Source organism: Henckelia pumila, chromosome 4 (assembly GCF_033568475.1).
Source record: "Henckelia pumila isolate YLH828 chromosome 4, ASM3356847v2, whole genome shotgun sequence".
Taxonomy (NCBI): Eukaryota; Viridiplantae; Streptophyta; class Magnoliopsida; order Lamiales; family Gesneriaceae; genus Henckelia; species Henckelia pumila.
In genome coordinates, this window is record NC_133123.1 from 109328 (window position 1) to 133028 (window position 23701).

The 23701-nt window shown below is 33.7% G+C and overlaps 6 protein-coding genes across 6 annotated transcripts; 2 read left to right on the forward strand and 4 right to left on the reverse strand.

Annotated features, from left to right (window-relative positions):
• Positions 1 to 2190: 2190 nt before the first annotated feature.
• Positions 2191 to 2577, reverse strand: LOC140867480 (glutaredoxin-C9-like). The gene has a single exon (XM_073272552.1). The coding sequence runs from the start codon at positions 2575 to 2577 to the stop codon at positions 2191 to 2193; it is 387 nt and encodes a 128-aa protein (XP_073128653.1).
• A 1270-nt stretch (positions 2578 to 3847) lies between these two features.
• On the reverse strand, positions 3848 to 6358 carry LOC140864601 (F-box protein At4g18380-like). Its single transcript, XM_073268880.1, has 2 exons — positions 4997 to 6358; positions 3848 to 4272 (listed from the first exon to the last, which is right to left on the reverse strand). Exon 1 carries the CDS (start codon positions 6214 to 6216, stop codon positions 5038 to 5040), a length of 1179 nt encoding a protein of 392 aa, XP_073124981.1. The 5' UTR covers positions 6217 to 6358; the 3' UTR covers positions 3848 to 4272; positions 4997 to 5037.
• A 1946-nt stretch (positions 6359 to 8304) lies between these two features.
• On the forward strand, positions 8305 to 8811 carry LOC140864892 (uncharacterized). The gene has a single exon (XM_073269301.1). The coding sequence runs from the start codon at positions 8305 to 8307 to the stop codon at positions 8659 to 8661; it is 357 nt and encodes a 118-aa protein (XP_073125402.1). The 3' UTR covers positions 8662 to 8811.
• A 23-nt stretch (positions 8812 to 8834) lies between these two features.
• LOC140864891 (protease Do-like 5, chloroplastic) lies at positions 8835 to 11551 on the reverse strand. The gene is made up of 8 exons (XM_073269300.1): positions 11327 to 11551; positions 10879 to 11025; positions 10423 to 10485; positions 10205 to 10294; positions 9980 to 10102; positions 9603 to 9690; positions 9412 to 9486; positions 8835 to 9107 (listed from the first exon to the last, which is right to left on the reverse strand). Exons 1-8 carry the CDS (start codon positions 11537 to 11539, stop codon positions 9001 to 9003), a joined length of 906 nt encoding a protein of 301 aa, XP_073125401.1. The 5' UTR covers positions 11540 to 11551; the 3' UTR covers positions 8835 to 9000.
• A 1378-nt stretch (positions 11552 to 12929) lies between these two features.
• LOC140867483 (uncharacterized) lies at positions 12930 to 13758 on the reverse strand. Its single transcript, XM_073272553.1, has one exon. It carries the CDS (start codon positions 13755 to 13757, stop codon positions 12930 to 12932), a length of 828 nt encoding a protein of 275 aa, XP_073128654.1. The 5' UTR covers position 13758.
• Positions 13759 to 18525: 4767 nt separating this feature from the next.
• On the forward strand, positions 18526 to 20285 carry LOC140867234 (uncharacterized). The gene has a single exon (XM_073272309.1). It carries the CDS (start codon positions 18801 to 18803, stop codon positions 20229 to 20231), a length of 1431 nt encoding a protein of 476 aa, XP_073128410.1. The 5' UTR covers positions 18526 to 18800; the 3' UTR covers positions 20232 to 20285.
• The last annotated feature ends 3416 nt before the right edge of the window (positions 20286 to 23701 follow it).

Genomic DNA, 23701 nt, shown 5'->3' on the forward strand with positions numbered 1-23701 from the left:
CTCTAGGTAAGTGCAAGCTTTTAATTTTCAGATTGAACAATAAACGGTGGTCCTGATAATATAATATGGGATTTTTAATCCAAATATTTATTCTGTTTAATTGGTTCTGGACAAGCTAGCTAGGACTCGATCGATAAATTATATATATATGTGTCAATATTATATATAATTAAATGCATATTCATGCATGTAACTTGTTTGACCATTATATTGGTTTCCAATACTCGTGAGATTTTTGCTATGTATCCAAATATATACAGCACAATCTGCATGACAAAAAGAATTCCTCATGATATATATAATATAGCCGTTTCCAGGAAATCTCTCTGCTTTTTGGAGAAAATTAAAGGCCAGCAGATCACACTATTAATTCTTAATACACAACCTAATTATTTATTTATTTATTAACTCCGAATTGAAGCTGCCTGCACCTCATTATCTGTACTTGCTCCTGCACTTGTTTGGATGAGCAGACCATCACTGAAAATAAATAAAGAAATCAGATATATAAAATCATGATTATAGACATATAATATATGATTGCAATCATTGAATATTATGCCTTTTTTAAAAATAAAAATAAAAATAGCAACTACCGAATCCCAGCTTAGGTCATTCTTTCTTTGACTAAGAGTACAGGCACAGCAGGAAGATCAGCTGCTTTTGACACATTTTGCTTATTTGATTCCTGTGATCACAATGTTACTGCATGTTATGCTGCCTGTCCCTCTTCATTAATTTGATGTCATCTGATTTCTGCTTATTATAACTTTCTTAACCTAATTAAATACATAATCTTTCAAGTTTCAACTAATACAATGAATTAATTTATTATTCAATTTCTTGTGGGTGTTATTTATACTCCATTTTTTTCTGTGTAATTATTAAAGGACAATGATACCAAAAAAAATCACAATTTTTTTTAAATATTATTCGTTAAATCACTTTTAGTTCCATTCCATCTTACAATATTACTTTTTATTTCGAAAGTTTGAATTAAATTATGTTGCATCTTATTATTCTTTCTATGTTTTATTCCATGTCTTCTTATATTTTTATATTGTAATTAGAGACAAAATAACTTTTTAAATTGATCACGGTTAAAGTTACTGACAGGTTTGTAATTTTAAAATAAAATGTTGATTGTGAACATGATTTCGTAAAAATATTTTAAAAATGGAAACAGAGTGGATAAAATAATTTTAATATTTAGCTAGTGGGCATATGTATAAAATGAATCGTGTTCAAAATAGTATATTTATGTTATAAAATTTTGAAGTTAATTACAAAGTATGTATTATACATTTTATAAACAAAATATAAAACAACAAAACATTTACTTTTAATATCAAAGTTTAATATATTTCATATTTATCCAAGCTTTCACAAAATTTTGGTTAAATAAAAAATGTTTACATCTAATTAATAACTCTATCTTGTGAAAATTTAAGCAACATTTTGTTTACCTTTTCTCAAAAGATGGGATAAGGTATATAATAAAAACAATAAATTATAATAAGATATAAAAAAAAAAATTAGAGTTCTTCTTTGACACTATATTTGTATATGACGCAAAAATTATGATAAAATTTTAAAATATCAATTTTAGACTTTTAGTCGTTACCATGCAAAAGTATAGTATTCAATTTTTTTGGGAGAATCGAAATTATAATATAAGGAAGTGATATAGAAAAAAGATAGTGATATAAGCCTCAATTTTACAAGGACTATACATATATAGATGGCAATATTGAATGTTTTTCGATAATATAATTAGCGCTAGTTAAACCGTTCATCATTATGCGTGCTTCAGGAAATACCAAATTTTTTTATTTAATTTCACACACCCATTTTTACCAAAATGGATGATTCCGTTCAGATATTATATTTCAGATAATTAATCAGAAATATATATATATTTTTTTAAAAAAAAAAAAATCGTAGCAAGCTTGGGAAATTAAATGCGACCTGGGCAGTATATAAATGGATGAAAGTAAATGCCGGAAAACGTGATCTTAATCAATGTAGAAAAACATATATAATTTTTCATATATATATAGCTAGAATTACTTCCATGTCGTTAAGATTACATGGATGGGTATTTCATTTAGGTTTATAAGGTAGGAAAATATATTATATTATATTATAACTATAAAATTAAATGATCGAAGCTAGCATCGGAATTCGAATTCAAAGCCAGAGAGCTCCTGCATCCTTGAGTAGAGGAACAAGAGTGCCATTGATGTGGCAAGTCAACACTTTCTCTATGCCACCCAAGAACCTTCCGCCCACGAACACCGCCGGCACCACCAGCTGTGCATTGCCGCCACCGGAGAGGTGATAAAGCAGGGCCTGAATGTCTCCGCCAGATTCGTGGCGGTCCAGCTCCACAATGGCGGGGCCGACTCCCAGTCCCAAAAGCAATTGCTTCACAACGTGGCACATGCAGCAGCCGCTCATAGTGAACACCACCACCGCATTGCTGGACGCCAGCAAGCTCAGTGTCTCGTACACAGGCTCCCACTTCACCATCATAACAGAAGACACCAACTTATCAGCTGCTGCTACTTGATTCATTATTTTTTCAAAGTTATGAAGAATTAATATATTAAAGGGGGCGGTCGGGTGGTTATATATATATAAGTGCATGAAATAGTGATCGGAAAGATAAAGAGACACAATTCATTGGTGAAAGACCAAACAACTTTTTAAGGGTTTACAAAGCATGCATTTATAAGAGCATCTCTTTTACGTGACAAAAGACAGAGTAGTAGTAGTAGTACTGCAAAATATCAAGTACTATACTATACTAGCTAGGCTTCATTTCTGCGGCTGTGATTTCTTCTTCCTCGATCTGGGGTGAGACAATGCTGCACTCCTCCAGGTGCAGCATAGTCCTTGAATCAATAGGGCTCACATGAAAACATGTGGGACCCACATGTTATCATGTGAGTCCTCTCTTAATCCAAGGGCTTAGCTTCACCAGGTGTGCATAGTCTCATCCCTCGATCTGTGGTTTATAATCTAATCCAGCATCACATCAACACTTCTCCTTACTATCCATCCACCGTTGGATGGAATATGGACTCGACGGACCCACCCATTTTTGTGAAATTAATTAAGGAGAGTAGTATATATATATATATAATCCCATTTAGTATAGAATTCGTATCTTGTAATGTCATTATTATTGATTTTAAATATACGTGGCATGGCATGTATTGCATGCATAGATTAAATGGGCCTGGTGTATCTTTATTATATTGATTAGCTTGATTCTGCATACTAGCTAGCTAGCTCATGCGTGTTTATTACTAATTAATATATGATTTTTTTGTTAAAAACCGACAGGCCGACAACCTATTCAGAAGACTCGAATCGGCATATTTTATACAGACGGCATGTGTACATTGAATGGCTGGTCTCTGTATATTTGTGATCCATTTAACAAACCCAAACTCTATTTCTCAATGTAAAAATCAAGAAATCACGGTGAAATTAGCTTTCTATCTCTCTCATACTCACCTTTGACTGGTTTCCCATTTTTGGTATTCATTTATGGTTGAACTAAACCTCTAAGAATATGAGTAAATTACATTGGATTGATGATGTACCGGAAACAGCTTCAAGTTTGTCAGTGACATTATAAAACACCAAGTATTCCTATTTATGATGAAACGAGCAGTTAATTTTGTTGTTAAGAGCGCCCACAGTTGCATTTTAGATTCATGTTAAATAGATGATTATTAATTTTTAAGTGTTTCATTAAATTAATATTATTATTATTTGATTAATAATACAAGAAACATCAACTTAATTTAAGGCGAGGTAAGCGAAAATCTTATTTGATTATTGAAAACTTCATAGACAAATGAGACGGGTTCACATATTTATTGAGGCAGTAAATCAGCTAAAAACACGAAAAATACATGCGGCTGGAATTCAGAAGACGGTCATCAATTAACCTTTAAACAATCACACAAGCATAGGATGATCTTAACTAGTAACATATTTACAGAGTGATAGCTAATACAGGCAGATGGCCGAAAATCCCAACACCGTAATGCTCATAACATAGACCAGATGAAAGCAGGCACCTATCATCAATAGTTTTATTGTATAAAGTCACAGCTAAAGCTCATAATCAACCTTCGATTGAGATCACACATTCGTGATAGCCAGCAGCATAGCAAAGATAAACTTCTGTTACTTGTAGTGGTGTTATTCTCAGAGGTAAAATTTCAGGCTCTGCTTTTATCCTCCTTGGATTCCCTGGAAAATACATTGATATGACTCATATTAAGAAGCATAAAGTTTAATTACAGGATGAGGCAAATACATCAACCTAACCAGATATAGTCAAGTTACAAAGCAGATGTGTGATATTGTTGCAACAGAAAGTAGAATGAAATCAAACATCCTTGAATGAAAAATTATAAATTTGTTTTTTTAGCATGTAATGATAATTATCATGATAGCACATATATGATGCAAGCACGGCCGTTTACAATAGCTTAGAACAAAGAAGAAATCAACAACATGAATGATCCAGTGTAATAGAGAAAGCATATGAAGGTCGCCAGTGACAGAAGCAAAAGAACACAATTCCACGAAGTCAATCAACTAGGGAGCATCTTGATTTTAAGTCGAGACATTTCATAATGACTTTCAATAATCCGAACAAGGTATTATTTCCTACAATTCTAGTAAAATTACTGCACATCAGGCTCTCACAGCGAGAAAGGATTTCGAACTTCTAATCAATTTCTCACCAAATGAGAATAAACGCTAGATGTGTAATTCAAACCCAATGATTGTATGCTCATTGACAGAGTTGACAGTGAAGTTCAGGAGGTGCAAACACAGTAACTCAAATACAAGATACCTGAATTATTGTCTAACTAAACAGAAAACAAGTCAAGAAACAGCTGAAGGATTGCTATTCAACATAAAAACATCCCAACAAACTTACGAATCCATCTCGGTGGATTCTTACCTCAAAAAAATCCATTTGTCAATCTTTTCTCAAACCCCACCTCAAAATGAGTTCATTTCCAAACAATAAGTTCTCCTCTTCACCAACATCCTTGCAGCAGTTCCAAAAGGCTCCTCAAATGCGGAGGCAACCCAATTCCCTTCCGAACCCACGACCTCTATCTTTGACTGCTCACGAGGCTTAATTGCAACCAAAGTCGCCCCTTTCAGCACTATCCCATTTGGCAACTCCAAATGGGAAGCATACCATAACCGCATATTCAGAGCAGGAACAAGAGTCCTCTTTGATGCCGAGGATGCAGACAACGGCTTCACCCGCAGCTCCTCCAGCTGCACTTTATTCATGGATAACAATCCCTGTCCATCCGAGTCGGTCAAAATCAAGCTCTCCAGGGTTTTGTGTTCCGCTATTATAGGCTGCAGCAGATAATGCCTAGCCGAGGCCGCGATCAATGAGCTAATAGTCCACACAACACGCAACTTTAAACCCCCGTTCGTGTAAAAAGACTCTGGTATGCTGCCATTATCAATTGCCACTTCATTACTGTTATTCACGATATCAGTATTATCAACATTACAAGCAGAGCCACCATTCGGATTATGAATGACGCTCGAAGCGCCAAGAATAACACAATTCTCGAGCGTTGACCCAAAATCAGCCCTCCACTTGAGCAAAACACCCGCGTCTATCCCCAATTCCCCACTCGGAAGTGTAATCCGTAGGAGCTTGATTTCGTTAAAATTCTTCAATACTTGAGTAGGGGAATGGTGGGTGACGCTGTTTTGCTCGGTTTCAAAGTCGGAATCTTCCGCGAAGGAAGTAACGCGACGGGTGGTGGGAGTGATGAATTGTGTAAAAGATTGAAAGGGCTTGAAGAGTCCGAGGAAGAGGCGGAGGAAAGAGGAAATGGGGTGGCGGGATTTGTAAGAGGCAACCGAGGAGGAAGAGGATGCGGATGAATCGTCGTCCGAGATGACGCAATCGACGAGCACGATTATGTTGTCGACTTGAGGAACGAGAGAGTGAAAGCGCTTGGAAACAACGCAGCATCGGCCCAATGATTTCACATCGCCTATTCTGTTAAAGATGTCGAGGAGAAGGGAGTCCGGAATCCCGTCGAACAGATCGATCGGCTCGGGATGGATTTTACCGCACAGATCTAATCGAACAGAGCCCATTTTCCACTTCAAATCGGCGGCTGGGACAGTGAGTGTGTTCATCTAAAAAGGATGAGAAAGAGTGAGTAAAGCTCTCAAAACGTAAACTTGACTGTTTCTATAATGGGCGCCCTTTTGGAGACGACGAGAGGAGGAGAAAGAAACACGATTGGTGTCAGTGTGTGTTGTGCGTGTTTTACTCTACTTCTGCTCTTTTCTTTTATTTTTTTATTTATTTTTTTACAGTGAACAAGTTTTATGGTTATCGTTCCATATAAACAAATTTACCCACTTATTTATCGCATTCAAGGCTTTTGACACAAATAGTTTTGATTTCTTCCCCCTATTTTGCTATACTGCTCAGCAAATTCTAATTTTAAACTCTAATATAACACCATAAACTATTGACGTTGTACCAAAGATGTTGATATTTTAAATGTATGCTTTTATATTAATTTTTTTTAGTCACAAATGTTATGATTAGTTAAAAATTTTAAAGTTTAGATTAAGATAAAAATAAATTTTATTAATTTCAAAAATGTAAATAGATGAGATACGATCATGATAAGTGAACTAAAGGTTTACTAAAATAATAATGTTATTATTCTTTTTAATTACAAAAACCGAAAATTGAGACTTCAAAAAATTACATAATGCCAAAAAAAATCATTTAATCCACGCTCACAAAAATCATGATAGAGTATAGTATAAATAATAATAATAATAATAATAATAATAACTAGATTACACTCCCACACAGAATAACAATTTATACTAGTGTATTGGTGATGTGTTGCATGTATAATATTTTTGTAATTAATTTGATTTATATTTATAAAAAAATATCATAGTTGTAAAAATTATTTAGGGACTAATCTGTAATTTGAAATATTTAAATTTAAAAAAAACAAAAGAAAAAAAAGGTAATATCTATATCACATAAGGACAATTTTGACAAAATAAAAGATGGTGTTTAAGGAGAGATTCTTGATATATAACGGTATATATATATATATACATTATTTTTCGATTATATTTAAATTTATTTTTTATTTATAAAATAATATAAAAATAAATTTAAAATTTATTTATCAATTTATCTTATTTATAATGTTTATTTGAGAAAAATATGAAAATTTAAAATATCAAAATTTTAAAAAAAACAAATAAAAATAAAATTGTAATATTTATATCATAATAAAAGCAATTTCGATAAATAAAAAGATGGTAGACAAGGCGAAGATATTTATATACAGGGAGAGATATATGTGTGTGTGCGTGTATTTTTTTTAAAAAAACAAATGGGGCATGGCCGCATGAGGGAATGTAATACATCAATTCTTAATTTTTTTTTTGAAGTCTTTAATAAATACTTTCAAAATTAAACAGTAACCTTTGGCAAGGTCATATTTTCCAATGAATAAAAGAAAAAATTAAATTTAGGCTTTGGAGTTTGGTCGTTCAATAAAACTACGAAAATACCCCTTTGCAGGGCAAAAATAAGAAAATGTATTGAATATACACAGCCTCCATCCTCAACCATATAACCATTTCGTCCCCAGATTTGGATTAGCTATCAAGGTACGATCCTCTTTAATTTGTTGGCTGTAATTCTTTATGATGGATTTTTTCTTTCGCTGCAATATTAGCAATTGTCGGTTTTATGTGTAATTGGGGCCAAGTAATTCTATTACATATGAGTGTGTGTTCTTGCGCGATTTTTTGGGTCGAAAGTTTTTGGATTTCTCCCCATGGTTATTCGAATTTAAAGTCTCGTGGCATGCTTCTGTTGTGAACAGAATAAAAATCGATTCTTTTCCAAAGAACTTGAAGCATACGAAATAAAGCGATCGGTCCTACCCTTGCCTTTTGGTGTATTAGGGAACAGTGAATGTGATTGTGGCAATTAGTTATAGTGGGTGTTTTTTCTTGCACTAGATTCTCTGTTTCCAGGAACTAGATTGACAATAAGCTTCTGTGGAAAAAAAGAAAAGAAAAGAGAGTGATTCTCATTCATTGGACAATATGTTATGGCTGAGTTTAGTGCCACACCTGTTTGTGTGTTTTAATTTGGCTTATTTGAGTTTAAGTCAACATGTTTAGGAATTCTCACTAATGTTGTGTTGTGCTGACTACTGTCAACAGGAGCGAATGGCTACCACACAAGCAGAAGGGATTCCGTTAAATCAGGTGGGAAGCTCGAATGTTTCCGAACCAAACAGCTCGAAATATGTAGGCCAAGTCAAGAAATTGATCAATCGTCGAATGCTGATTGGAATCCAGGATGGACGCTTCTTCCTCGGCTCATTCTACTGCATGGATAAGCAAGGGAACATTATCCTTCAAGATGCCGTGGAGTATCGCAGCACCAGACGTAGTTCTCCTTCACCGATGGAACATAGGGGTGTTGGTCTCATTCTAATCCCTTACTCTTGTCGAACTTCCTCTCACGTTGATTGTTCCATTGAAGAACAGTTATCTCTGTTATCTCTTAATGAGCACAAATAACATTGTTTGCTATGTAGAGGAGAATGTAAGCTCATTGTTAAATCTACATCTTGGAAAATGTGTGTCTAAGATGTATTCGCGATGATGCTATGTAAACTTTTATCAAATTCGATGTAATGATTCGTTCTTACAAAGTTTGATGATGAGTTAGATTGGAGTAATAATTTTAAGAGCCACGGAAGAAACATATGCTAAAAGAAAGCATCTTTAAAAGTGGTGTGTTAATTCAGAATTACATAAATATCAATACAAGAGACATAAGAACACCAATTATTAAATAAAAACATTGATTTGTTGAACAAGAAAAGGCATCTCGAAGGGTTTGAGTATGAGGTGCCGTCAGTATCTATCAGTGTAAGGAGTCCCATATACAATGAGATAAGGCACGATACGAACTGCTGTGTCGATGGGAATTGCAAAGTTCACTCCAGAAGATATTCCACTGCCTGCATTACGGTTTACATCTAAATTCATTCAGGTTGCTATATTTACGAACATAATATGCATTATGACGAATAAAAAAAATATTAGATAAACATCAGCTGAAATGTATGATCGTGCCGTCTGCTTCATGCTCTCTAGTGCACTCGAACAACAGAAGAAATGATTAAATTTTGGTAGGATTAAAAGCCCTTACAAAAGTTCGATGTTAACTTGTTCAAATTCAAGAACTGGTTTCACTTTGGGCATGGGCATGATTGTCCATATGATATGATTAAGCGCGGCAAACAGAGAAGACGACCACTTTACCTTTGCGAGTGAATGTGGCGGTATTAACACCAATAACATGACCATACGAATCCATCAATGGTCCACCCGAATTCCCTGCCGTATCAACGAAACATCAGACGTAGAAATGTATATGCAAGCAGATAAATGATGCTGACGTCCAGAAACACAATGCATCGCATCTACGAAATATTTCACCAATTGAGAGATACCAGCATTAATGGCAGCATCCGTTTGAATAGCTCCTCGAATGGCTCTTCCATTTGGTGAGGGTATCTCTCTCCCCAATCCACTAATAACCTGCAGTGTGTCAAATACCAAAGGATTCGTTATTCATCAGCAATCCACATTGGTTCCTTGATACTAAAAAATGTCCTTTAGGGATATGGTAGGTGGACCTCTTGTTTACCCATGTGCCTTCAACTCGAACCCAAGAACTAAATCGTGAAAATCAAACTCTCTACCTTAGAGTTAATTTGTTGGTAGCATGACCTTAAAAGAGCTTATTATCTATTTATTAACCAGAAAAATTTAGGCACAGAATAACTCAAACTAGCGCACTTCGCATGAACCAGAGCTCACAAATTACCCCAGTTGTTAAAGTGTTCTCAAATCCATAAGGGTTTCCAATTGCGTAGCAGCTCTGCCCCACTCGCAGTTCATGAGATGTGCCTAGAGCCACTGGTTTTAACTCATTTCCAACCGCATCAACCTGCAATGGAAATTAGATATCAGGCACGTAAAGGCTGCCGGTTAAATGTCAATAGCTGAACATTGGTGGGATATCTGTTTATTACTATTTTCTTGCTAGCACCTTGAGAACAGCTAAATCGTAGGCAGGATCAAAACCAACAATCTTGCCTTCTCTAGTAATGCTGTTGCCACTAGCATCAACTAAAGATACCTGGAAACAAATATAAACAAGCTGTTGGTACTGGAATAAAATGTTGGATTAATGTACATTTATCATGCTCTGCACAGTCTGAATAGGAGATTCTAAGTAAAACCTAACGAACGGAAACATAACAAAACCTTACACAGTTGTAATCCACTTTTATCTGCAGCCAATTTGGCAACAACATGATAATTTGTCACCTGTAAAAACCAAAAGATTCTTAAGACAAAATTGCAACTCCTCCTGCAGCAAATGCTCGTGATTCTGACAAACAGAATTAAATATGATGCATGAGATGAATTCTTAGAAATAAATATCCACTTTATGGTCAATAAATGATAAATCCAAGGATGTAGAATTGAGAAAGTGCCTGGAGCACAAGGTTGATCGAATGTATATAGGGAAAATGATAAAATGCTAAAATTACATTACCTACTCATAAATTCATATATGACGAATCTTAACACATCAATCCAAAAAAAAAAACAATTTTGACAAGCAATTATTTATGCAGTTCATAAAAACAATGAGTTTGATGAGCAGATTTCAAAGAAAAGTAGTTCAGGCTAGGAAACAAAAGACCAGGAACCTACAATGTGACCAAACTTATCCCAGATAAAACCTGAACCCGTCCCTTCCACTTTGGCATTCTCATCCTCAGCTAGCAATTTATCTGAAGTACTCTTCGGGACTTTAGTTAACTCAAGGTCCTTGATAGAGACAACAGAAGAAGAAGTATCCTACATTTTAAACTAAGATGAAGTAAGCGGAGAATCAGTTAAAGAAACGAGAATCGATACAACATACTGAATCTTGAAACAACATATATAATACAAAGAACAATAGCACCACATCCAGATCCTCCACTGTCCATCAGTGAACCAGAATTAAAGTCTGTAATTGGACATTTTCTCCTATTCTTGGAATCAAGAAAAGCACAAATAACTGGAAAACGAGGTTCGATGCAGTCATCAAATGCATATATATACTTTCACAAGCAGCATTGTCAGAACATAATACAAAGCAAAAGATTAAAGATACCTGGAAGATTTGAACGACTCGATCCTCTTCCAGCTGAAGTAGTTCCAGTTGTGCGAGGGCAGAAGGTTGATGAAAGGGAAAGAAAGATGATAGCAAAGAAGAAGTGAGGATTAAAGATTTCCTTCTTGTAAAACAATGGAAGGAGGCTGAATCGGAGTGTCCAATGGCCGGAATCCGAGGCTGAATACAGTACAATGTACCCAGCGCCTCCATCCCTGATTCTGATTATTCCTTTGTTTTCTTTTTCTTTTTCTTTTTTTTTATACATACATACATAAGGATAGAATTTTTCAAGCCACTCATTTCATTTTTATTTTTATTTTTTGACGAAGCTCATTTAATTTTTAGGAATAAGAAAAACAACAAAATACAAAAAAATTAAAATAATAATAAGGTTTTTGTACCGAAATGCTGTTCAAACGTGTAGTAAAAATTAAGTCCAAACGAGGGGAGGAGGGAAAATTGAAAATGTTATGTTTCAAAATTTTGCTCCTCATATATAATTTCATTTTTTTTACCCTTTATTATAAATATTTTTAAAATTTATTTGTATACTTAGAGCAGTTGTGATTACTGGTAGAAAAATTTTCTTACCATTTATTTTATTGTTTAATGAATATTTGTGTAGATCCACTAAATACCATATATATTTATTATTCAAAACTAATGACACTGCTCTTTATAACAAGAACACTTGTGTACTGTTCTTGTGTACAAGAACTATAGAATATAAATTTTTTTAAAAAAAAATGGTACTTCACGTGGTAAGGGGATATTCGAGTTAGCAGAGTGAATGAGTGTTGAATTAATTCTAATTGTCAAAAGTTCCATTCATCCTACCAATGTCAAATTAAACAAATTTGACATATATATATTTACTAAGTGCAATTTACTTGACTAAAATAATTTGTATCAAATATGGATGCCTACAAGTTCCATAATTTAAAAACAAGAAATTACTTGAGTAAAATAATTTGTTTCGAATATCATATCAACACCTACAAATTTCGTAATTTTAAAATAAAAAATGTTATTTCAGAAACATGGGAAGAAAATATTAAATATATAGCAATCATTACGGCACAGTAATTTAGAACTTGAGTAAAATAATTTGTTTCGAATATCATATCAACACCTACAAGTTTCGTAATTTTAAAATAAAAAATGTTATTTCAGAAACATGGGAAGAAAATATTAAATATATAGCAATCATTACGGCACAGTAATTTAGAACTGCGTTGCAAATGAAACGTGTTGCGAAAATATATATTTTGTAATTAATTAATGATAAAAAGATCAAAGCGATGCGACAAACTTAAATTTATTGAGACGCACGAGATCTATCTATCACATCTTATGAAGAGGTGTTCTATCTCAACATGCGACGTACGTTTTAATTTGTACATTAATATTTTTTTTTATATCGCATAGTAATATTCAATTAAATGTAAATGATATATATATATATATTTGTTAAAACAAATTAATTGATAAAAAGTGATATAATTAACCAAATATTTATGATCGAACACTCATCATGAGCAAAATTATTATTAACATGCACTAGCTAAAAGCCTTTGATAATTGGGATGAATCTAATTAATTAAATTTGTGGGCTGTTGGATGCTTGAAGCCTAATTTGTCTGTTGAACCCGCGGATGAATTCTTCTACTCTTCTGTTAAGTTCTTCATCGGACATCCTCGAATATTCATCGTTTTCTTCACATCTCGGCGCCTCTTCGTGTCCCGCAGACAATGTTCTCTTGAAATTTACCATCTTGTGATCATCCATTTTTGGTATCATTTCTATCGCGGAGTTCCTTCGAAAACTTGCACCTTTCGACCTTTTCTTTAATGCTTCTTTTTTAACTTGTGGAATGCTAATTATTTCTTGCTCCTTCGTATCGAGATTTTCACCCATGTTTGCATTTTCTTCTTCGACGAAAGTGACATGGTGTTTATAATTTTCCTCAATGGGATCATCGTTTTTAGTAGTGGTAGTGCTAATCATGTTTATTATCTTTTCTTGGGGTTTTTGGTAATCTTCTTGTTGCTGAGCATTAATTGCCGTTGTGTTAACAACATTTTTCGGGTACTGTTGGGGCGCCTGGAAAGGAAAGGGAACGCGAATATCGGTGGCTTTCATGGCGTATTCTTGGTAAAAATGATCAGCTTCATTTGACGAAGAAAACGCGCCAAAATCAGCTGCAATTATGAAGATGATAGTGTTTGAAATGAAGAACCAGAATTTGGTGGTGCATACAAGGGTTGAAGTGGAGAGATTGAAAGCGTAGAAAACTGAAAAGTAAAGAAGAAGAGATAACAGGAAAGCCCAGAAGGATTTCAGATTTGAATTCTTGGGTTTGTTCTTTTGAAATTTTTTGAAATTCAGGGAATTAGTTTCCGTCGGGTTTATAAATATGGTGGCCATTGTTTTTGGAAGCTAGATATATAGAGGGGCTGAAACTGAAACTGTTTTGTGAGATTGGCTTTAGTGGATTTTCAAATGAAGAGAAAGGAGGAATTTATAGGGGTGTCTCATTTCTCAATGGAAAGGGACTCCACATTTCTTGATTGCACTTGCATGTTCGATTCTATGCTTATATCGGGTGAAATACATTCCTTTTGTATTTTTTTATTAAGATGTTTGCGCGAACATCTTGATGAAAAAAATCATGTGGACCCCGCCTGTACTTTTTTTGTCATTTAGCATGATATTTTTTGTCATTTAAGAAGATATTCGCGCAAACATCTCAAAAAAAATAGGGAGTGTTTCACCCGATGTAGCATAAAATTAGGAAGTGTTTCACCCGATGTAGCATAAAATCACTCTTCGGATCATGAAAGGTGGCTAATAATTGATTCATCAATGAAATTACACTTTGACCCCTATTATTTATTAAGATATGTTTCCTTACTTCCGCTGGCCAACATGCATAATCGCAGGAATTTCAGGTCCGATTGACTATTTCGTAATCTTGATCATCAATACATTGGGAATTAGTTCGATTACAGCTTTGAAATATATGGTTTTTTTTTTGGACCTATTACATGTCTGGCACTCTAGCTTCATAATAGGAGGTTCTTAAATTATTTCAAAATTGAATTTTTGTGACTAAAGATTTCACTTTTATCAATAATTTTTTTAAACAGAAAATTACCTACATTTTTAGTTATATAATATACATGTGTTTTTTTTTTTTACGATCCATATTATAAAATTGAAGTATTTTCATTTTTTTTTAGTTTTAGTCATTTTTTTACGTACCGCTGATGTGATATCAATGCGTTCAAAATTGTTTGATCCTGTTAATTTATTTTTCTTAGAAAGAGGTGATGTTGGAATTTGATGATTAGATGACCAAAACTACAAACAACTAATATCTATATATATAGGTATTAAAAAAATCACTATTTTAGGGAAAAGATAACGTGTAGTTCTTGAAATTTTTGTTCCGAAATTTAATAAGCCGTTCACATTCATAAAAAAAATTCTATTGATTAGCTGGTCCTAGGAATAGGAATGATTGAATTCAAATACGATGCATGATTAAGTGTGTGCGGTTCTCCTTCACCTCAATGATAGATAGTATTACAACTATTCAGTAATATATATACTATATAGTATTTTTCCCAACATATTATTTTGTATGTACATACGTACATATATATATATAAGTTGAAACCACCTATTGTGATAATTTTCTTTTTTCTTTTAATTTTATTTTTTTTTACAACACAGGGGAGGAATTTACTAAGTAATGACGGATAATATTTTTTAATAAAATCAATGATAACATGTACAGTCATATCATCCATGCATATATGCATGATGAGTCAGAGAGAATTTAACATCAAATACACCACGTCATATTAATTTTTACATTCACCGTGCCAAAGAATGTTTGCACTAATTAATTAGTTCATTAATTAATTAATGATGCTGATTATGCTCAATTTGGTTAACATACTGCATATATGAGTGAGTCTGCAAATTAATGACCATGAGGTATTTAACGATTGAATAATGAGCTGTATTTCTCTCTTTCAAAGGGATTTCTCTGTATTATATTACATAGAATATTTCTTTTCTTATGATATGATGTTACGTTTGGATGAAATAATTTCAAATTCATGGATTTTTATTGTATATCATGGTTAATAATGGACCAATAAATCAAATTTTAAATCTCATACACTACTTATTTAGCATTCATCGTTATATAAAGTATAATGGATTTTCAATACCATAATTATTAAGGTGCAACTTAAAATCCATCATACTTAACATAAAATACTATATAAAACATGTTTGAATATATTTGAAATCATTTCATCCAAACACAACTTGAGAAAATTACAATCATTTGATCGTCAACAAATGACATTAATTTTCATTACAACATGATATTAAGATATGTATGAAGAATTACTGACAGACTAACTACGTACTTTCAAAGATCGATCACTTGATAGCTAAAAATTAAAATCCACATGCAAACAGGGTTTTTTTTATAATTATTTTTATTAACCCCAAAAATCTGCACAAGCATCCTGATCTTAAGCTAATAATTTTATGTGTGTGGACCAAGCTTTAATTATTTAATCTCCATGTCATACAAGTGTACACCCAAAATTTGATTTTGGTAGGTTGTGTATTAAGTAATTTCAATGATTTGGCATCCCAATCATACTCCAACCATGGCTCCAATTTTGCCATCTGTGAAGTTCATCGTGTTAAATTTGGAATATATGTATTGTTTGCTACCATTGAATTGGATCATCTCATCGTTTTTATTATATTCTTTTAAATTTCAATTATCCATTGATGTTTTAAGATATGAAATATTGCTTTGTGGATTTGATCTATATCTAGTCAAATGATTAAAATATTTATAATACAGTCTTAAATGGTATTAAACATTAATTAAATTTAGTTTATGTATATTTTACCTCCTCTGCTCCTCATCATCTGATTTATATGCTGTTATGATTAAATTAAATTTACTGAATTTGTATATATATATTTTTTAATTAAACGAGAAAATAATACGTACTTTTTTAATTAAAAAAATTGATAGAGATATTTTTTGTAAATTTTAATTGATATCACAAAATTGGTCCTCATGAAAATTTATAAATGGCCTGGAGAGGAAAAATTGATGCGGCACCAAACAACGCGAGTGTGTGGCATTGATCAACAATGACAAAAAATTAAAATAAAAATAAATAAGTTGACAAATCTTTCGACTCATTTGAAAAAAAGGTATACAAATTTACGGGCTTTCTTTGAGATTCTATGAATAATGCTATAGGTACGATCAATATATCGTACGACGATTTTACAACAATTATTTCGTGATATTTTGCTATTATCTCGTGAGATTTTGATATGATATCGTGAGATTTTGCATTCAATATATCGTAAGATTTGATAAATTAAAATTTTGTATTGAATTATTTGTGGTGTAAAAATTGTTGTACAAATTTAGTTGTACATGTAGCATTGCTAAAAAAAATAATAATGTAAGATATTAAAAATACTAGTTTTAAATTTTTTAAAAACATTATTTAAAAATAAGTGTTTTTATGTCCATAATAATAAAAAATTAATTTTTTTTATTTTTTTTAAAGACTGACGGGCCGGCCCGCTCCGCCCCCACCCGTGGCCCATTTTGGTTGTCCCGTTTAGGCTCGCCTCCAAACAGACCGGTAAAATCTTAACCCAACCCGTCAATTTTTCATGGCGGGACTGGCTGGCCCGAAAGGCATGACCCGTTTTGACGAAATAATTGTTGTAAATATCGTTGTACGATATATTGGTTGTACCTCTAGCATTATTCAAATTTTTTATAGTTAAATATCTATTTATATTATTCATATTATTTCAAAATGTGATTTTTTTTTATCAAAAATATAATAATTAACATCAAAATTTTATATGATTTGTTTGATTGTGACATTTATTATTTGTTGTTGTGTAACGTTGATATATTTTTTTTTCAATCCCAAATGCTAATGTTGTTTTTTGAATTATTTATTTTTTTAAAAAAATGGGTGGGTTGGCCCGCTTAGCCCGCAACCCACGGTGGAGCGGGCGAGGGGCGGGTTGGGGTTTTTATGACCCGTTTGGAGGCGGGCCTAAACGGACCAACCCAAACAAGCTGCGGGTCATGATGGGGCGGGATGAGTCGATCCGTCTGACAGTTTTAGTAAATAATACATTGTTTTCACATATATATATATATATATATATGTATATTAAAAAATTATACGAAAACTCCTATAGTCCTATGAAATCATCTCTTCATTCAATATTTTGAAACAAATCTTGGACTGGAACTCACTCAGAAAAAAATATTACTTTTTATTATAAATATGGGGTGAGTTAACACATTTCAAAAAATACCCTACTCATAAAATAGACAAAATTATATGAAGAAATTCATTTTCTGAATATATGGAATGTTAAATTGTTGTTTTACTTGGAGCAATGAGAAACACGTTTTTTCGGCCAAAATTGATATTCTATGCGCAACAGGACACAAGAGAAAGGGGTGCTACCTAGTATGAGGAAAACAAAGGCTTCTCGAAAATAAATTGGGCTCGGATAAAAAACTTGGTGGAAGCCCATAATTACAAACGAACCAACTACATTTAAAGGCCCTGGGGCCATCAATTTCAAGCTGGAAGCCCGTTTGACTTGATAGCAACCTTCTAGGAAAAGTTGTAAAAAAATTGGACCCAATTAAGATTTAAGATTGGTGAGTCATATGGATCAGTACATATACACAAATTACAAAAGCTGTTATGTTATGGCACATCAGAGAGACCTTGGCACCATAATCCATGTATCTATATATAATATATTTGAAGGTGATTATTATAAATTAGCAGTGGGAATGAATTATATTAAGGAAATGGTTATAGAGGGAGAGGGAGAGGGAGGAGGGGGGGGCCCGTGTACGGTGGTGGTGGAGCCTGTCAGTGAAATTTTGCTCCTCGGCATGTCTGTTTCATGAGAACAGAGGCATGTCCCATCATGTTACTACACTGTTTTTAAATACCCATTTTTAGTTTTGACTGTTCTGACATTTGTTTGCCATCTTTTTCATTATTTAGCAACTGTGATCCCTCATACCATCTCATCTATTTGCATGCTACTCTATCCTCTCACACTCAAACTTCCTAATCTGGCTAACATGTCGCCCATCTTAGGGTTTCAATAGCTTTTCCATGCTGCCTTATCACTGACATAAGGCTGAGTATATATGTATTTTAATGCATCCATGTCTGTATCTTTAATGTGAACTTGCCTGATCTCATTTGTTCTTACGCCCCATTAAATAAGTGTTCCACACTTTCATCTATATATGTATTTACGCGTGAGTTTTTTAGAGAAATTAAACAGTATTTGTGTGTGTGTGTGAAAGATTCTATTATAGAATATTTGATTCTCTTGATTCCCATTATCATGGCTTTTACGTCTCTTCTACTTGTTGGGCTTCTCGTGTTTCTACCATCCCATTACAATGAAGTGATGTGCGTGGATGGCGATGGCCTGGTGCTGGCGATGGAACAGGGGGAGTTATTCGGGATTTTTGAGGTGATGGGTTCGCTGTTGGAAGACCCGACTTGGGGTGAACTGCATCCTCTACCATGCACGGAGACTCCCTGGCCTGGTGTGGAGTGTGAGCTTCTTCAAGAAACTTCAACCTTTCATATCACCAAAATTCATGTCGGCCCCGATGATACCACGCCGCCGTGCAAAGATTCTGCTAGAATCTCCGAATCCCTCCTCAAATTGCCTTACCTGAAGACACTTTCTTTGATAAACTGTTTCACTAAAACACCTGTTTCTTTGAGCGAACCACTCTTTGGTGCATTGCCTTCTCTAGAGCATCTGGCGCTCGAGTCCAATCCAAGCCTTTCTGGGGAAATCCCTTCCACTTTATCAAACCTCACAAGCCTGAAAATCCTCTGCCTTTCTCAAAACAACATGACTGGTCAAATTCCTAAAGAAATAGGACGTCTGGTTAACTTGGAACAGCTCGATTTCAGTCACAACAGTTTGACTGGTTCGATCCCTGAAGAACTTGGGATGCTGAAAAGTTTAAGTATATGGGATCTGAGCTGGAATTCTCTACAGGGAATGGTGCCTAGTTCAGTAGGTGAGATGCAGGTTCTTGAAAAGATTGATTTGGGGACCAACAAACTTCAAGGAAGAGTGCCTCAGGAGTTGGGGAAATTGAAGAGCTTGGTTTTGCTGGATTTGAGTCATAACTCTTTGACAGGAGCGATGCCTGAAAATTTATTAGGTTTGCAGCAGCTGCAATACTTAATAATGGAGGGAAACCCAATAAATACAGGCATCCCTTCATTTATTGGGGCCCTGAATAAGCTCACAATGATAAGCTTCTCAGGGTGTGGACTCACAGGCTCCATTCCAACCATATTTTCCAACTTAACAAATTTAACCGCACTGTATCTGGATAACAACAGTTTAACTGGTACAGTTCCTCAAGAATTGGGGAGGCTACCGAACATGGATCTTCTAAATTTAAGCAGGAATCAGCTTACTGGGGAGCTGCTATTTCCCCAAGATTTCATAACCAGGCTCGGAAATAAGCTGGATATCAGAGATAACAATGGCTTGTGCACGAATCGAATGGGGCAAAATGACAAGAAAATCAGTTCAACATTGTTTCAAAACCCTTCTTGCTCGAGTTCATTATTTCCAGCAGACAGCAACAAAACCTGGGATGGAGAAAACCCGGAAAATTCTCAGGACATGAAGCCAACTTTGTACCGAGGTGATATGAGCTCACATTCTGGTGGGTCGGATAAAAAGTTTGTCTTTTTTACAAGTATCCTCCTGCTTCTGTTGTTTGATTTGCTGAATTAATGTATTCAATGGTTTTCTTGGAAAACGATGATTCATGTCAGCATTTAAAGTTAAAGAAAAGATGCATGTTAGAAATTGGTTGCGCAAATACGTGCAAAAGTTACTGGAGTGAAAGAAAGCCCATTGGCCTCACACCCATTTTTCTTATTGGATTTTATTTTTTCCTTTCCTTTTAAAATTTGGTTTTTGTTTCGATACTCTGCATCCATTATTGTTATTGTGTATGTATTTGAAAGCTGTTGGTTGATGCTTGAGTCCCATCAGGGTAGTTGCTATCGATGGCAGCCTTTTTTTTAAAAAAAATAATAATAATAATTTGGGTTTTTTCTTGGGTGGGTCGGGTCAGGACCCATTTCTTAAATGCAGTGACCATGTGGGGCTCATCCAACGGACGTTGATAGATTTGGCACCATGGATCGCCAAAGATTTTTGTCGTTAAATAACATATATTCTCCAGCTAATTGCATTTAAGTCCCCGAAAATTTCTTTTATTGCTATTAAATTATAAATCTGACAATGGTTCACCTTTTTCTTTTATTGGTTTTTGGCAGCATTATCCTTTGATATTCATTCGATCGGGACCCGACAGCACTATAGCTAATTGTGTGGAATTGGTCTTTTGATTCTGATTTTCAATGGCATTAATATATCTTAATCAGATCCAAATTAAAATAAATTATATTAATTTGTACAAAGTTCCTAATGTTTGCTGCGTACGAGCTCTAATATTAATTCGATCGTATAACAAAAACTTTAGTGTCGGTCAAGAATAATTTGTCGTCATCCAATATCAATGAATACTTAAAAGTTGATTCTTAGCTACGTACGAGATTCATTCGAACACAAATTTTTAATCATATTTTTTTTCATGAAATTTGACTTCACTAAAAAATTCTGGATTTTGGCTACACATAGATTAACGAGGAAATTATTATTTGTATAAAGATAAAAAGATGGGCCTGCTCTTTGCCTCTTTTTATTAATTTTATGATAATTGCTTAGTAATAAAATGTCGATAAAATTCTCTATTGATTTCCAGGCCCAAGTGCACCGTGATCTGTTCTGGAATTTATTGTGCTTCCATTTTTTTTTTAATATTATAATTTGAGTCAATCATATTTTGATGGTGACTTTGTAACTGCCCTCAGGCTTGGAATTTAATGGTACATCCGTCCTATTCTAAAATTTCAAAACACAATAATTTTATTATTTAAATAAAAATAGGTTTCATGCAAGACAAATTGATATTTCGACTCGATCCAAATACATAATGGATTTACTTTCCATTGATCCGATCGGCCTTAACTCTTATAAGTTAATTTTGCGTTTCCTTTTTTTAAAATTTTTTTTACAGAAAAGTCTGTTTGAGAATGATTATAAATTATAAATACCAGTACTCGGACGTAAGCGTTGTGTGTTGTTCATTTTTTTAATTAAAAAGAAAAATAACATAAAAATAATAAACTCTAAAATAAAAAAATAACATTATTATAAATAAATATTCATAAAAAGACAAAAAAAAATATAGTGAAATTGAAGTTAATAATTAGTTATCAATGGACAAATATAAAATGATATTTTGATAATTATATATATACTAAAGGGCAAACAAATAAAGAGGTTGATCATATCAACGTATCAACCCCTCAACTTTAATAAAATAGTATAGATGTGAATTTAGGGGTGCAAACGAACCGAGCCAGTTCGTGAGCTTTACGAGCCCGCTCGATAAATATTTGATTCGTATTTAAACTTATCGAACTCGATCCAAATTCGAACATGTTCGAACTTTTTTTCGAGCCAAGCTCGAGCCAAATTTATTCTGTTCGATAGTTCGCGAATAGTTCACGGTCCTTAATATTTAATTAATATAATATAATTATATAATAAATATATATACATTTCGAACATTTTTTAACATTTCGAGCTTTTCGAACCATAATATCCAAGCAATAATTCACGAATAAGTTTGAATGTTTCGAGTCGAACTTCATTTCGAGTCAAGCTCGAGACAAAATATTTGAAATTATCGAGCTTCAAATCGAGCTCGAACTCGAATATACTCTTATCGAGTCGACTTCGATCCTTAAAATTTTATCATTATTCGGCGCGATTCGATTCGTTTCTACTCACGTAGTATCACGTGAGGTAAATCTATATACTATATAGCGAAAATCTGAAAAATTCTAAGGATAATTGATGTTAATGGAGTGAATGTAAATTTTTTTAGTAATACCAACACATTATATATAGACTTGGCCATGTGCAGGGTCCGGTACGACAAAGGCCGACCCTTAATCGGCCTGTGGCCGCTTACGGCCCGGTTTGTGGAACAAGCGGTCTGGGTCCAGTTAATCACCAGGTCAGAGCCGACCCATTTTATTTAAAAATATATATTTTTAAAGAATAAAAAATGAATAAAAAATAAAATTTTGAACGATTAAATTTATAAAAATTCTATCAAATATTTCATTATTTCAATAAAAATCTAATACATTTATTTAATAAAAAATATATAACATTTCAACTTTTAACAATTTGAATAAAAAAGTTATTACATTTCATTATATTCAATCACATTTTCATTATATATTCAATATATATAGGAAAAACTGCAAATTTGGTCCTGTATTTTTGTCATTTTGCGATTTTGGTCATTTATGTTTTCATATTTCAGTTTTAGTACTGCATGTTTCGATTTTTGATAATTTCGGTCTTTTTTATTCGAAAATGCTTATGTGGCAATGTACACGTCAGCTCCACATCAGCACTGAATTGGTGCCATGTCAGCGCCACGTCCGAAAAAAGACTAGAATTGCCAAAAAAATAAAGGTAGCGGACTAAAACTAAAATCTGAAAATATAAAGAACTGAAATCGCAAAGTGACAAACATACGGGATCAAAAAAACAAAGTTTTCATATATATATATATATATATATATATATATATATATTTAAAAAAATGGCCGACCCTTTAGGAACCGGCCATTAGGCGATCTGGTGACGATTTACGGTTGCCAAACCCTTCGATCCGTCGGGTCTAACCCGTCCAATCCGTCGGGGTTCGACGAGTTTGGCATCCGTAAACTATAACCGAACCACCTAATGACCGGTCCAGTTATTATTCTAGTCAAAATCGTTGACCCGGTTAACCAGCCCACTGACCACGGGCAGGGTCCAGCCAGGTCTAATTGCATACATATATGCGAGATTTTGAGTTGAGTACCATAAATAATATTTAATAAATTAGTAGTACGTAGCTAGTTGAAAAAAAGGGTTTGGAACCCATTGTTTTGGGGCAAAAAACAGGAAGTTGAAGGAGCGAATTATTCTAGATAATCATACTATGATTATTTCCTAAAACAGATATCGATCGGGTGTATGTGTGACTGGATCTCGAGTATGCTATAATAATAAAACATACACCTAAATCTGGAAAATCAAAGGGTTGCATACTTTGCATCATTAAA

What these genes read in the sequence shown, in the direction of transcription:
- LOC140867480 (XM_073272552.1), bottom strand. Translation starts at nt 2,577, where the DNA reads ATGAATCAAGTAGCAGCAGCTGATAAGTTGGTGTCTTCTGTTATGATG.
- LOC140864601 (XM_073268880.1), bottom strand. Translation starts at nt 6,216, where the DNA reads ATGAACACACTCACTGTCCCAGCCGCCGATTTGAAGTGGAAAATGGGC.
- LOC140864892 (XM_073269301.1), top strand. Translation starts at nt 8,305, where the DNA reads ATGGCTACCACACAAGCAGAAGGGATTCCGTTAAATCAGGTGGGAAGC.
- LOC140864891 (XM_073269300.1), bottom strand. Translation starts at nt 11,539, where the DNA reads ATGGAGGCGCTGGGTACATTGTACTGTATTCAGCCTCGGATTCCGGCC. An exon ending in ACGATTTAGCTGTTCTCAAG is followed by an intron (nt 10,103 to 10,204) that starts GTGCTAGCAAGA and finishes TTTCCATTGCAG; the next exon opens with GTTGATGCGGTTGGAAATGA. An exon ending in GGATGCTGCCATTAATGCTG is followed by an intron (nt 9,487 to 9,602) that starts GTATCTCTCAAT and finishes TTGATACGGCAG; the next exon opens with GGAATTCGGGTGGACCATTG.
- LOC140867483 (XM_073272553.1), bottom strand. Translation starts at nt 13,757, where the DNA reads ATGGCCACCATATTTATAAACCCGACGGAAACTAATTCCCTGAATTTC.
- LOC140867234 (XM_073272309.1), top strand. Translation starts at nt 18,801, where the DNA reads ATGGCTTTTACGTCTCTTCTACTTGTTGGGCTTCTCGTGTTTCTACCA.